Source organism: Triticum dicoccoides, chromosome 3A (genome assembly GCF_002162155.2).
Source record: "Triticum dicoccoides isolate Atlit2015 ecotype Zavitan chromosome 3A, WEW_v2.0, whole genome shotgun sequence".
NCBI classification, from domain to species: domain Eukaryota; kingdom Viridiplantae; phylum Streptophyta; class Magnoliopsida; order Poales; family Poaceae; genus Triticum; species Triticum dicoccoides.
This window is the reverse complement of record NC_041384.1, coordinates 547739676-547752756: the sequence shown is the minus strand read 5'-3', so window position 1 is coordinate 547752756 and position 13081 is coordinate 547739676. Positions and strand designations below refer to the sequence as shown.

Here is a 13081-nt window from a genome sequence, read left to right as displayed (position 1 = left end):
GAAAAAAGTTAAGAAAGCTGATGCTGCTCCCCCAAAAGAAAAATGAAAAATAAAGGCCGTGGCTACGCTAACCCCTTAACGGAGCAAGAGAAGGGTGGTATGAGGAACTCACCGCAGCACTGGCGAGCTGCTGCCGCTTCGCTTTCCCCGGCCCCGGCGGCCGTACTGGAGCCCGCCGGCGCAACCCAAGATTGGTTGCGGAAGAGAGAGAGAGAGAGAGAGAGAGAGAGAGAGAGAGAGAGAGAGAGAGAGAGAGAGAGCAGGGAGAGAGCAGGGAGAGCAGAGAAGATGGGAGAGGGAGACGGGATTGGAGTGGGCAGGGGAGGAAGGTCAGGTTGTGGGAGGGCAAGTCAAGTCAACCCGGGGGTGGCGACGGCGACGGCGAGGGGCGAGGGCGACGGGAGCGAGACAGACTGCGGAATGGTCCGTGGAATGGAATTCGGAACGAATGCCGTGACGCCGGGGTCTCTCTCTGTTCCGTTCCTTCACTCTATGCCGCTCCGTTCTGACGGGAGAAAAACACACACCGAGACAGACACAATAGGCTCCGGTTTTCTCTAGCCCTGTGGAAAACGGAGGAAGAAGGGCGAGCTTTCGCACTGGACCGACCGGCTTCCGCTGACCGCCTGGCCGTGACCTCACATGGACGAATCATCTTCTTACTATATTGTCTGTTCATTTCTCTGACTGCAATAAAAGTAACTCCAACGGACCGACCCAAACGGATGGCGATTTCATCCTTTTTTGTTTGTTTAGGTCGGTCGGCGTCTGTCTTGTTTTTCATATGAGTCGGCAGCGCGCTTAACATGCCGACTTATATGTGCAGACGTGGTCGGCTGGCCGTCCAATTTTACATTGATTTGCATTCAAACATATTGTGAAATGAAAATGTTAACAAGCAAAATAGTTTAGCCGTCCAAATAAATAGTATAGTTTTACAAGCCAAATACAAATAAAAATATTTCACATAGTTTTGCAAACGAATAAAAGATCTATTAGTTGCTAACATGAGTCCACATATGCTCAACCAAATCATTTTGCAGTTGCACGTGAGTTTCCCAATCACGCATGTCTTCATGAAACTGAGTGAAATGCTCAAATGTTGCCGCTACTCCATGCTCGGGTACAACATTCTCACCCTGAAACTGAAAGCCTTGATCGTACAGACGTTCCGGGCGCTCGTCTTCTATGATCATATTGTGCATGATCACACAAGCAGTCATCACCTCCCATAGTTTCTGTGTGCTCCAAGTATTAGCAGGATACCGAACGATGCCCCATCGAGATTGCAAAACATCAAAGGCACGCTCGACATCCTTCCTAGCACTCTCTTGCTCTTGGGCAAATCTTTTCCTTTTCTCTCCGATAGGGTTGGGTATTGTCTTGACAATAGTGGTCCACTGAGGATAGATACCGTCACCCAAATAGTATCATTTGTCGTAGTTGTGGCCGTTGACAGTAAAGTTCACCGGTGGGTTGTTGCCTTCGGCAAGCCTAGCAAACACCAGCGAGCGCTGAAGCACGTTGATATCATTGTGTGATCCAGCCATGCCAAAGAAAGAGTGCCAGATCTAGAGATCTTGAGACAACACGGCCTCTAGTATGACAGTGCAAGCTCTGACGTGTCCCTTATACTGCCCTTGCCAAGCAGAAGGGCAATTCTTCCACTCCCAGTGCATGCAGTCTATGCTGCCAAGCATCCCCGGGAAGCCCCTGCTGACATTCATCGCCAACAAAACGGGCTGTATCTTCAGTTATCGGCTCTCTCAAGTACTCGAGGTCAAACACGGCAATCACAGCCTTGCAGAACTTATACAGGGACTCTAGGCATGTAGACTCGCTCATACAGACGTACTCGTCAATGAGATCACCGGGCACTCCGTATGCAAGCATTCGGATGGCGGCAGTGCATTTCTGATAAGAGGAGAAACCAATTTTGCCGACGGCATCCTCTTTGCACTCGAAGTAGTCATCATAGCTGACCACTCCCTCTCTAATACGGTTGAAAACATGCCTACTCATACGGAACCGGCGGTAGAATTTGTGATGTTTGAACAACGGATTTGTTGTATTAAAGTAGTCCTTCCAGAGAAGGAAATGCCCGCTCTCTCGGTTGCGATTCAACGCCGGAAGGTGGCCCGGAATGAAGCCACGGAACAACGGCCACTGGTTGTTGAGGTGATGATGGACCAACACGGCAGCCAATATCTCCTCGTCGTCGGACGACAAATCGTCGGAGTCACAAAGGAAATTGTGGAAAAATAACTCGTCGACGGAGTCCATTTTCGTACCTTGACAAACTGTCGAACAGCTTGCGGGCGTCAAAGAAGGAGACGGCCGGCGAGGGGAGACGCGGCGCCCACAGACCAGCTAGCTGCCCTGCCGGCGGCGCCCACAGACCAGCTAGCTGCCCTGCCGGCGTCCGACGAGTGTGACGGCGTCCGACGAGCGTGCCGGTCGGATGTGGCGGCGGGGAAGCGGCGGCGGGAACCAGTTTGCTCCTCGGCGGCAAAACGGCGACGGCGGGCGACGGCGGGCAGGGGCGACGTTGCTGGGCGGATGTGGAGGCGGCGGCAGCTAGAAGAGTCGCTGGCAAAAATGGGCGGCAGTGTCGGTGACGAAGGAGGCGGGGCGAGGGTTGCTTGTTGGCCGGGGGGAGGGAAGAGGGGTGAGAGGGGAGGCCAATGTGCCACAGACCAGCGGATCCGGAGACAGAAGTAGGCGAGCGCGCGCGCGTCCGTCGCATGTCCGCGCCGATGCAAATCAGGCTAAAAAATGAACCGCCCGCGGACGAAAAACGGATACGCGTCCGTTTAGGTCGACACGTTGGGCCGTTTTTTCTATCCGCGTCGACACAAACAGACGGCCGCGGACAAAATGAATCGTTCCATTGGAGTTGCTCTAACTTCCCTCCACGTCCATATCAAAACAAAACTATTGGTTTCTCGATGGCCGGGCCCTGCGACTGCGAGCTCTCCGTACGCAACAGCGAACGATTTGTCTAATAACACGGTTCAGTTTCTCCGAAAGTACTCACGTTCGCTGTCCACGGGCGCCAAAGGGCTCCATATATCTCGGGCCAAAATTTCGTCACTCAGAACCACATACACATGCAGCCACGCAGCATTGGACGGATGGCACTTCTAGCTCCAGCTATTCGATCTGGACCTGGTACCACTGCACGGAGCCCACCTCGCCGTCGACCTCGAGCTCGCACACCGACCTGACGAGGTACGAGACGGCGTCGTCCACCGTGTCGAATCTAGCGAGGTCCGGCGGCAGCGCGCCCCCCGGCCACCTCTCCAGCCACCCACGCAGCCGCTCCTCCAGCTCCTCCTTGGACACGAACTCCTCGTCCATCCCGGGCTCAAGCAGCACGTACGTGTCCGACTGGATGTCCGCCCGCCTCCTGCGCCCCGCACACTACCAAACCCAAAATCCACATCACACACAAAATACAGCCACTATCCGACACTGCACAACGTAGAAAATTATTGCCATGATTGAAGGATTGATAGATTGAACAGTAACGATATCTTGGACCGTTCCACGATGGAAATGGATGGATGGATGGGACTCTGACCTTTGTCCCGGGGCCTCGGCGTTGAATTCTCGGTGGTCTCGTAATGGGAGATGCGCTGGAGAAGCTCGCGACTCCGGGCGCCAGTGCTGCCGCCCTGGACGATCGCCTCTGGGCACGGGGCAACGACCATCTTTTGCCTGCACGTAGCAATGTGGTGGTACATGCAGAGAAAATTACAGGAAATCAAACGAAGTGGTAGCGCTCTCTGACTATTGATGGAAATCGGGGAGCATTTGACGGGTATGCTGCCACGATTGTGCCATCTTTTCGGTTGCTTTCTCCCGCTTTCTCGCTTTTGCTTTTGAAAGACGGAAGCGTCGCTCAATCCAATTCAATTCAATTCAAAGGTGGGCTGCCGGCTGCCCGGTGTCGATTTTCCGTACGTAGTACAAAAGCTGGAAGATGCGGCAAGCTTTCTCCGAGGAGATAAATATTCCCAGACTAAAGGAAGGAAGGCGTGCTTCCATGATATTTCTCAGCAGGATTCCGGAGCTGCTAGCTAGTCATGCTCAGGTAAAGCTGGAGTGGTAGATTTCTTTAGCCAAGTTGCAGGTCCTGGTCAAAAGGGTTGCGAGCGAAATAAATACCGGTCAAATTCTGAAGATTCAGCATATCGTCTGATGATAATGATATGACACTGCTGGGTACAGCATGAATACAGTACCCATCGAACTCGCGTGCCTGTGATTTGTATGGGTAGTTTTGTGGAGGTTGACTGCAAAACTTAGGACTAACGGGTGCGGTTAACTAGTATCATGGATTAACCAAGAGGTTACATGATTGACTAGTAGAAAAATCCACAATATCCGGTAACCACATACTTCAGGGAGTAGACATGCGTACCCATGCCAGTTGGAATAGCACCGATCGGGTTACAAGTTGACTAAACGGCTGGTTCTACTACTACTAGATCGGCACAGAAATTTCCTAAAATTCTCATCACCTAACCTTTTGAGTCAAAGGTGCAATTTAGTGCCTTGCCAGTTTACTACTGTAGTAGTGAATTATATTAATATATATACATGGTTTTCTTTAATTTGGTTTGATGAGCGGTGCAGATTTAAACAGAGGACTGACTCTGTTTCTGCAGCTCAGCCGACCTTGACCCCTGATTAGCAGACCCCTATGATTCAACGCCCTCTCTTTCCAGGATAACTACCTCGTTGGACAATGAACCTCCACGCCAAAGAATAACATCACATATTACCTACTTCCACTACCACTACTCCCTCCGTAAAGAAATATAAAAGCGTTTAGATCATTAGGGTAGTGATATAAATGTTTCTATATTTCTTTACAGAGAGGATACTTAGCAAGCGATTAGCTGAGTGAGCACTGAGAAAGAGCTGCCGTTACCGGTGAGTGGCGCGGTGGTGGAGGCATATTCCGGCAGCTGGGCCAGAGCCGCAGCCTCCATCCTTCCGCTGCTGGAGCTGTGTGGCCTCAAATCTTCTTTATCCTTCAATGGCTCGCCGGATACGACTCCGTTGGGCTCTCTCCAGCTTATCCTCCCCTGCCCCTGCATTGAGATTGGTGAGGAAAACATCCATCCAAAAGAGAAGACAAGACCGGTTCCTTGCAAAATTATCAAGAATTGACAGGGACCGCGCAGCCACCAACAAACACACGCTGGGGCTGTGGCCGCCAGATCAAGTGGTCAGCTAGTTACAGCAGGGCACAAGTTGCAGATAGGTGATGCCTATTTACCTGAACCATATGCAACTGTCAACACTAATTTTTATAACTGCATTTCAGCACCAATTCCACTTGTACAGTACATATGAACAATCCAATTTGGGAGATTGTTGAAACGATATTCCATCGGATGAGCTATACACCAACCATTACAGTTTCGTGTGGAAAGCTTTAGGAAAAAAAATGGTTATTGCGATAATAGAGATCTCCCCCTCATGATTCAGGGGTTCAATGGAGAGGCATACATAAACTCGTGTTAACACTATATAACAGCGTAAACCAACATCTATTAGTGACCTTTCCAGGTCACCACGGGTCGTCAAATGTCAACTCATCTTGGTCTTGCGCGTTAATCACTGAAAATGGCAGTGATTTGCTGCAACACAAACTTATTCAATGGCCTTCGTATGCCGCGATCAACTGAGCAATTTTTACTAGGAGGCTGTTCGCGGTTGCATCCTTCGGGTGTGGAGATTTCAGTTCTTGGTACTTGTGTACGCTTCCGGCGAAATCTGTGAATAATCCGTCAACCCCCATCGTATTTATCCAGAAATCGTACTCGGCATAGGGATCCTGATGAAAGTCGAAGTGCAGAAACTGGTTCTCGTTCCTGTATGTGTAAGGGTGTACCTGCAGAAATGATGGAATGCAGTTTAACATGCGACCAGGTGCAAACTACCTGCTATCAAATTGTAGTTGACATGTACTCCCTCTGCACATAAATAGAAGACATTTTAGAGACTTGTGTCAAGTCTCTAAAACGTCTTATATTTATGTAGAGGGAGTGGTAGGGTAACAATTTGGTCCATTGGGATCATTTATAGCGGTCTTAACAAACTAATGCTAGTTAAATCTGAGCTTATGAAAATATATTGTGGTGGTTAGTTTGTCAGAACTTTAAATGAGAGCATTGACCAAGGAGGACACAGCTGAGAGTTCCTGATGCAGATGTCAGCAGTATATCATGTGTTTTCTTCCAATGAATTCAGTTAACAATTGGTCAGATCCTAATGAGATAAAAGATACGTACGGAGTAGAAGATAACCATGACATTTCATTGGTTCTTCTGGTGATTCATATATTCAGAGTGACCAAAAGGCACTTCAACAAAACAAATGCTGAAGTTGGTCTGAACTTACGTCGGCCTAACATGAATTATTTTATGAGCATGCATGTAAATAGTAGTTCTAGACAATTGTAAGGAATACAAACAGATATCACACCTGGAGATTATGAGCATGTGCTCTTGCAACAAGATCAGTTGGTTCCAGCAAATAGTTATTTGCAACTGGAACAATGGTATCTTTCCATGGACCAAGGCCCACAACATAGTTACTAATATATGCAAGGTAGTCATCTGAAGTGATTTCCCAGTATGACTGCAAGCAAAAAATAACATAAGTAATATCCATACAATCAGATGCTTCTGCTGAAGTTGCGAGAAACACCATAAGTACATACTACTCACTTTTCTTCCATACAGAAAGATCTATACCTGGTTTGTGTCTTGTGTTCTCACTGTGATATCATCAATCAGAAAGATCTTCGGAGAGTCTGTCAATTTTGATACATGTACAAGGGAAGAGGGAGCAAATGATTGTATAAACAATGGCTGTTTTAGCCAATTTTCGGACATATATTGACCCCTGTATCCATACTTTAGTAAGGTATCCACAAATTTGTCCTCAAACTTCTTTCCATCTGCCCACTTTACCTGTCAAGAGTAGAATACAAGCTCATTGCTTGAAGCACTTCAGAAATTGGAAAATCCGCCTAAGATTGTACTAATAAATTTAAAGCTTTTGAATTGTACAGCTCATCAAAGTTAAGGTGAAGTACTTAAATATATCAGCTGCAGTATTATTCTCTCCACCCATATACTATCAAAAGACCTTTGCAAAAGCTAATCCATTCCCTATAATAACTATTTTCATAGCAAATTTGCATATAGCTTCTAAGCACATTTCTTGACAGAAAAGGCTTGATTAGAGAATTATGAGAATCCTTAAAGTACCCTATTTCTTACTCAGAACAGGGGGGCTTACATGCTTGTTGATAAAAACTGGATCTTTTATCTCTGGATATATTCCAATGGTTCTGCTTGCATCTAAGGCAATTGAAATGAATTCTTCAAATGTGATGATTGAAAATTTGCCTGCATGTCCAGAAATTATCATTGATGATTCTTAACTCACAAATACGCCATCAGATTGCATCTTTCTGATTAGTTCATGTATTATGTTAGTTTAAATAACTGGAATCCAAAATGGGTCTACTATAAATAAGAGCATGCTAGTTTAAGAAAATGAAATATTCAAAGAAACTTTGACAAAGTAAATGAAAAACACATTTTGGAGAAGACTAAAATGCATACATCAACCATGGAATAAATTCCCAGGTATTAGTTGGTGGGAACTGGAAGGCAGGTTATTGAACAGAAAACTAGTAATTAATTACTACACCTCTGAGCTTTCTAACAAAACAAAAGAATCCCTCTGAATTAATTCTTTTTGTGAGGCTCTGAATACATATTTTTTACGAGGCTCTAAGTTTATTTTTGGAAGTACAATACGTTGATTCATAGAGAGGTAATGTGATCACGGTAAAGAAAAAAAAAGTAGAAGCTCAAGGACACAGCCACATACCATTATATTGTTGATCTCTGAATGGGTATCGCTGCTTCACTTTAAGTGTTTTAAGTTCCTCAAGCGTGAAATCCACTGCATATGGACACCTAATTATCAGAAAAATCAAGAAATAATAGGTTCACAAGTTTACCATTCACATTCAGTTCATATCCTAGCAATAGTTCAGCAGCAGGTGCAGATAAACCAATATGATATTGCCATGATTTATCAACCACAGAGCTATATGCTATATATGCTGGTGGGCCGTGGTCAGTTAGCCACAGGCCAGTCTTGCCACTAGATGCTCGTAGCTTCTGGCATTCCGTTGAAAATACCATATACTACACGATTAATGCTGGCAGTATGCAGCAGGAAATGGTTCTAGGAAATCATGCATGAAGTAGTGTCAGCTTCCTAAATTTGAGTCGAGAATAATAATTTCATGTGTTTTCTTGCATTCCATAGCCAACTTTTGATACTGCAAATATATCTCTGAACGGATTTACAAGAGTGAATGAAGAAACAGGGTTGGTTATGATAAGCACACCTACAAACCAGCCAGTAACGTTGGCCCATTCCACCTCATAGGTTCTCCTTCGATTGGCGAACTCCTTACGGCTGGAAATATCAGTTGTATCATCAAGTGTTACATCATGAAAGCAGATCAATGCACCATCTTTGCTAGCAAGGATGTCAGTCTCTATAAAATCTGCACCTTCTTCAATAGCCCTCTGCAACAGGATTGTTTAATGAAATCCGTTAACATAATTTTTTCCAATGGTGAAAAATCACATGATTGAAACTTATCAGAATTGAGTTTTGTAGCATTTGCAATGATCAATTTGATAAATCTAACCATCAAATGGTACATCCTCTTAATAAGGGTATCATCTTCCATATGCAAAAAAGAGAGATACTATTTTATTTGTCATATAAATTCTATGAGCTGTACCAGGTAAGCACCACTTGTTTCCTCCGGGATTTCCCCGTTTGAGCCACGGTGAGCAATGTTATATGGTCGAAATGTCTGTATGGGCTTCTTCTCTTCATTGCTAGTCTTACTTGGTAGTGGAAAGAATGGTCTAGCAATGACCACATGTAACAGTAGCAGAAGAAGAAAAGGAACATGACCTGCCAAGGATGATAACATAACTAAAATAAGATAGCTTAACAAAAGTTAACATCTCATTGTGACCTTTGTAGACAGTTTAGAAATACACAGTCAACACTCCTTTAAATCTTTGGTGTATAAATGTTACATATTTAACACTGTTATTAGAATCCTCATACCCAGTCCGAACGGAAGAGTTCGACTATACTCCAACGGTGACAAATATAACTACCACAGAGCACCCTCTGAATAATTTTTAAAAAAGTAGCCATGTGAAAACATGCAATGCTTAAAACATTACATGGCGTTAAATATGGGTAGTGTCAAAACTATCACAGGAGATAAATTGAGTCAAATACTTCCACAGAAAAACATTTATAAAGACAAAGATGCCATCAGTTGTTCATGAAGATTCATTATGATTGGAAATGAGTTAGCATAAGTAGACAGATTTAATTTGGAGTTATATGGATAGAATATGTAGAAGGATGGATGCTATATGCAGGAGACACGAGTAACCATGATATATGCGACAGGAGAAGAAACTAATCTAGCTGCTCTCCTCCCTTTATTTTCTATATATACTTCTGAACATATTGATGAAAGAATATGCACGTTTGCGCTATGGATACAGTCAACGAAAGATTCTTTGTGGACTATAGTATTGTTCAAAAGAAGTGAATTCCTCAGTTTTCAATGTATATAATTTCTTGGTTTCAGTTATGTTGCATTATATATTGTGAAGGCCAATTCACACGATTGAGTTTGTGAGTTTCTTCAGTGGCACTTGTTTAGAACTTATCTTGACTTCTTTTAAAGACAATGCCAGGGCTTCCCAAACCAACAATTTCGATTAAAGAAACCACTAACATCGGGAGTTCACAGCAGGTTCTACGGCGAAAGAAGCGAAGAAAAAAAACTCTTGGCATAGCAGAACATATCAACTGAGGAAAAGTCTTGAGACCAAAAACTTCTCTATATATCTTCTCCTGTCCAATTTGCCCGACCAAGCAACAGTTTCCCCACATAGAGCACAAAACGGGCATGATAACTAACTAAAAATAGTAATGCACCTAACAAAGCACTACCGACGATTCCCTTGACCACAGAAAGAGGAACTAGCAGTCTACCACTAAAAAAGGACAGCCCGGTGCATGTAGTTCCCGCTTGCACAGGGTCCGACCACTTTGGGTCTATTGTACGCAACCTTTCCCTACATTGCAGCAGCTTTTACCACTGCGCCAAGGCTCCCCTTCCAACTAGCAGTCTACCACTAACAGTGCAGAAATTGTACAGAATCGCGCGGACTAGCAATAGGTAAGCAACCCCAGAGCAAGTTCATTGGCTAGTTGCCGCCCACCCCAATTCTAGCTAGCACAAACTTCTATAGTCCTCAATCTTAATCAGCCATTGCCTAATAATAACAGCCATTGCCTAATTGCCGCATCAAGAATCACCTCAATTCGTGCCTGCACATCGCCGCTACCCAGTTTATCGCTCAACCGCGCGTACGGTATCAGAAAAAGAATCAGAGTCGTACGGTGGGAAAAAGAGGATAAACAACTCGACGGGCTCCGCTCGATAGATCGGCGCGGCGGGGAAGTATCGGGGGGAAGACCCAACCAATCGAAGAGGAGGAAACGGGACTCACAGAGGGACGGACGCATAGTGCTGCTTGTTCGTCCGCAGCGCCTCCGATAACAGTGGGAGGCGAGCAGAGGCGGAGACCCGAGAGCTCGGTTCTAATGGAGCGAGGAGGAAGACGACGTGACGGCCGGGCCCCCTCTCTGTCTATTCGCTCCCGCTTTTTCTTTCGGTCACGCCGTTACGTATCATCCTCTTCTTCCTTTTCTTTATCTTCTGGCGCCCGTGACGGGAACGTATATACACCAACCGACCGATACTGCGCTCCGACGTTGACGGAATATTCGGAGGATCATCTCTTTGGGATGAACAGCTATTTGCTGGGATTATGTAGGATAGCAGGAGTACTTGGGAGTCGGAATATAATCCGTGTTACCTCGCTTACATGCGGGTCCCCCGTATAACAGCCGATCGTTGGATAGCGATGTGAGCCATGCCGGCCTCTTTCTGGCCGGTGTGTGTGTGGGCGACTAGGGACGGGCCGTGTGCGGTGAGCCCGCGTGCATTAGCCGATACGCGGCTCGTTCGAACGTCTACGGCGTGCTTTTTACTTTTCGTGCTTAGCATCTTCACCGCGTACCTTAATCCTCCCGCAACCGTCCGGATCGTACTATTTGTCATCCAACGTAGTCCGGCAACGATTCATCATATGTCTGTTTTCTCATAAACCGAAGACAAACAAAGAGGGGTTTTGTGGGAGTCCAAACATCCACACGACTAATCGAAAGTCACCATGTGTCCTCTCTCCATCCGGATGGCGGATAGCTGCAGTTAATTCTTTTGCTTTGGCGGAAACTACTTTTAATCATGCAAGTGTTTGGCGGAAGGTGCACATGTGAAAGGAATGTGTTTGGCGGAAGGTGTATATTAGTGAGCTCAATACTAACACACAACTAAGGCATTTTTGCCAGAAGGTGTGCATGTGAATGGAAGGTGTTTGGCGAAATGTGTATATTAGTGAGCTTAATTGATTACTTTTTTACCAACACAAGCAACACGACGAAGGTTTGAGATTTGGCGAAAGGTGCTTTATTTTACTAATACACAATTGCCTTCAAATGATGCGGATACGGTTGGATGATGGCTCCCGTATCAGTATCCGAACACCAATCCAGACTGAATTTCGAACAAATATTGTGTCCGTTTGCGGGTCGGCGTTGGAGATGCCCTTGTAGTACTAGCTTTCGTCCGGTGGGCATCCGAAGACGACGAGGGCGTGTAGGACATTGGCAATGGAGATAGGCAACGTCGATCGTAGATGTGGCGCGACAGTCACCCGGGCCCCTTCGTTGGCCCCGTCGGTGACCACGCCTCTTTCAAGTATTGACACCCAGCCTGCCACCGCGGGACCAAGGGTTCTCACCACAAGCTCGCGAGGAGAAGATTCTGAGCCCGGGACAGGAGAGCTCCAGGAGGCGGCAATATCTCTTGAAGAGGCTCCCGGACGGGCGAGGTCCCTACGGGCCCACTAAGCCGAGCTCTCATTGTTTGACAAACAAGGCCAGGAGCCCGCCCGGGCTCTCGAAATCGAAGGGACTCCAACTTTAGACAGGCTCGGGAGCTACCGATGGTGGCACACACCGGGGGTGGCCTTTCTCAAGGGAGCCCGACAGAGGTGAAGGAAATATGCCCTAGAGGCAATAATAAATATGTTATTTATATTTCCTTATATCATGATAAATGTTTATTATTCATGCTAGAATTGTATTAACCGGAAACTTGATACTTGTGTGAATACACAGACAAAACAAAGTGTCCCTAGTATGCCTCTACTAGACTAGCTCGTTAATCAAAGATGGTTAAGTTTCCTGACCATAGACATGTGTTGTCATTTGATGAATGGGGTCACATCATTAGGAGAATGATGTGATGGACAAGACTCATCCGATAGCTTAGCATAATGATCGTTAAAGTTTTATTGCTATTGCTTTCTTCATGACTTATACATATTCCTCTGACTATGAGATTATGCAACTCTCGAATACCGGAAGAACACCTTGTGTGCTATCAAACGTCACAACATAGCTGGGTGATTATAAAGATGCTCTACATGTGTCTCCGAAGGTGTTTGTTGGGTTGTCATACATCAAGATTAGGATTTGTCACTCCGTGTATCGGAGAGGTATCTTTGGGCCCTCTTGGTAATGCACATCACTATAAGCCTTGCAAGCAATGTGACTAATGAGTTAATTACGGGATGATGCATTAAGGAACGAGTAAAGAGACTTGCCTGTAACGAGATTGAACAAGGTATGAGGATACCGACGATCAAATCTCGGGCAAGTAACATACCGATGACAAAGGGAATGGCGTATGTTGTTATTGCGGTTTGACCGATAAAGATCTTCCTAGAATATGTAGGAACCAATATGAGCATCCAGATTCTGCTGTTGGTTATTGATCAGAGATGTGTCTCGATCA

At 45.7% G+C, this 13081-nt stretch overlaps 2 protein-coding genes across 3 annotated transcripts in view; both read right to left on the bottom strand.

Moving 5' to 3' along the window:
- The window catches only part of LOC119269091 (exocyst complex component EXO70E2-like), a 3630-nt gene extending 3171 nt beyond the window's left edge, over positions 1–459 (bottom strand). The window contains exon 1 of one of the 2 annotated variants that reach the window (XM_037550843.1): positions 113–459. The gene's annotated coding sequence lies outside the window, so the exon portion shown is untranslated. The remainder of the gene's footprint in view (positions 1–112) is intronic. The other variant, XM_037550842.1, reaches the window with a different exon arrangement.
- A 2462-nt stretch (positions 460–2921) lies between these two features.
- On the bottom strand, positions 2922–10823 carry LOC119269090 (glycerophosphodiester phosphodiesterase GDPD6-like). Its single transcript, XM_037550841.1, has 11 exons — positions 10668–10823; positions 8858–9036; positions 8453–8636; positions 7924–7998; positions 7324–7433; positions 6774–6992; positions 6502–6657; positions 5714–5908; positions 4940–5102; positions 3584–3720; positions 2922–3423 (listed from the first exon to the last, which is right to left on the bottom strand). Exons 1-11 carry the CDS (start codon positions 10681–10683, stop codon positions 3154–3156), a joined length of 1704 nt encoding a protein of 567 aa, XP_037406738.1. The 5' UTR covers positions 10684–10823; the 3' UTR covers positions 2922–3153.
- Positions 10824–13081: the final 2258 nt, after the last annotated feature.

Bases quoted from the DNA above. Each gene is read 5' to 3' on its own strand.
- LOC119269090 (XM_037550841.1), bottom strand. The intron at 5,103-5,713 runs GTAAAAATTGCT...ATCTCAATGCAG, and splicing joins CAACCGCGAACAGCCTCCTA to GGGCAGGGGAGGATAAGCTG. The intron at 3,721-4,939 runs GTAACGGCAGCT...TGCTACGTGCAG, and splicing joins CACCACCGCGCCACTCACCG to GCAAAAGATGGTCGTTGCCC.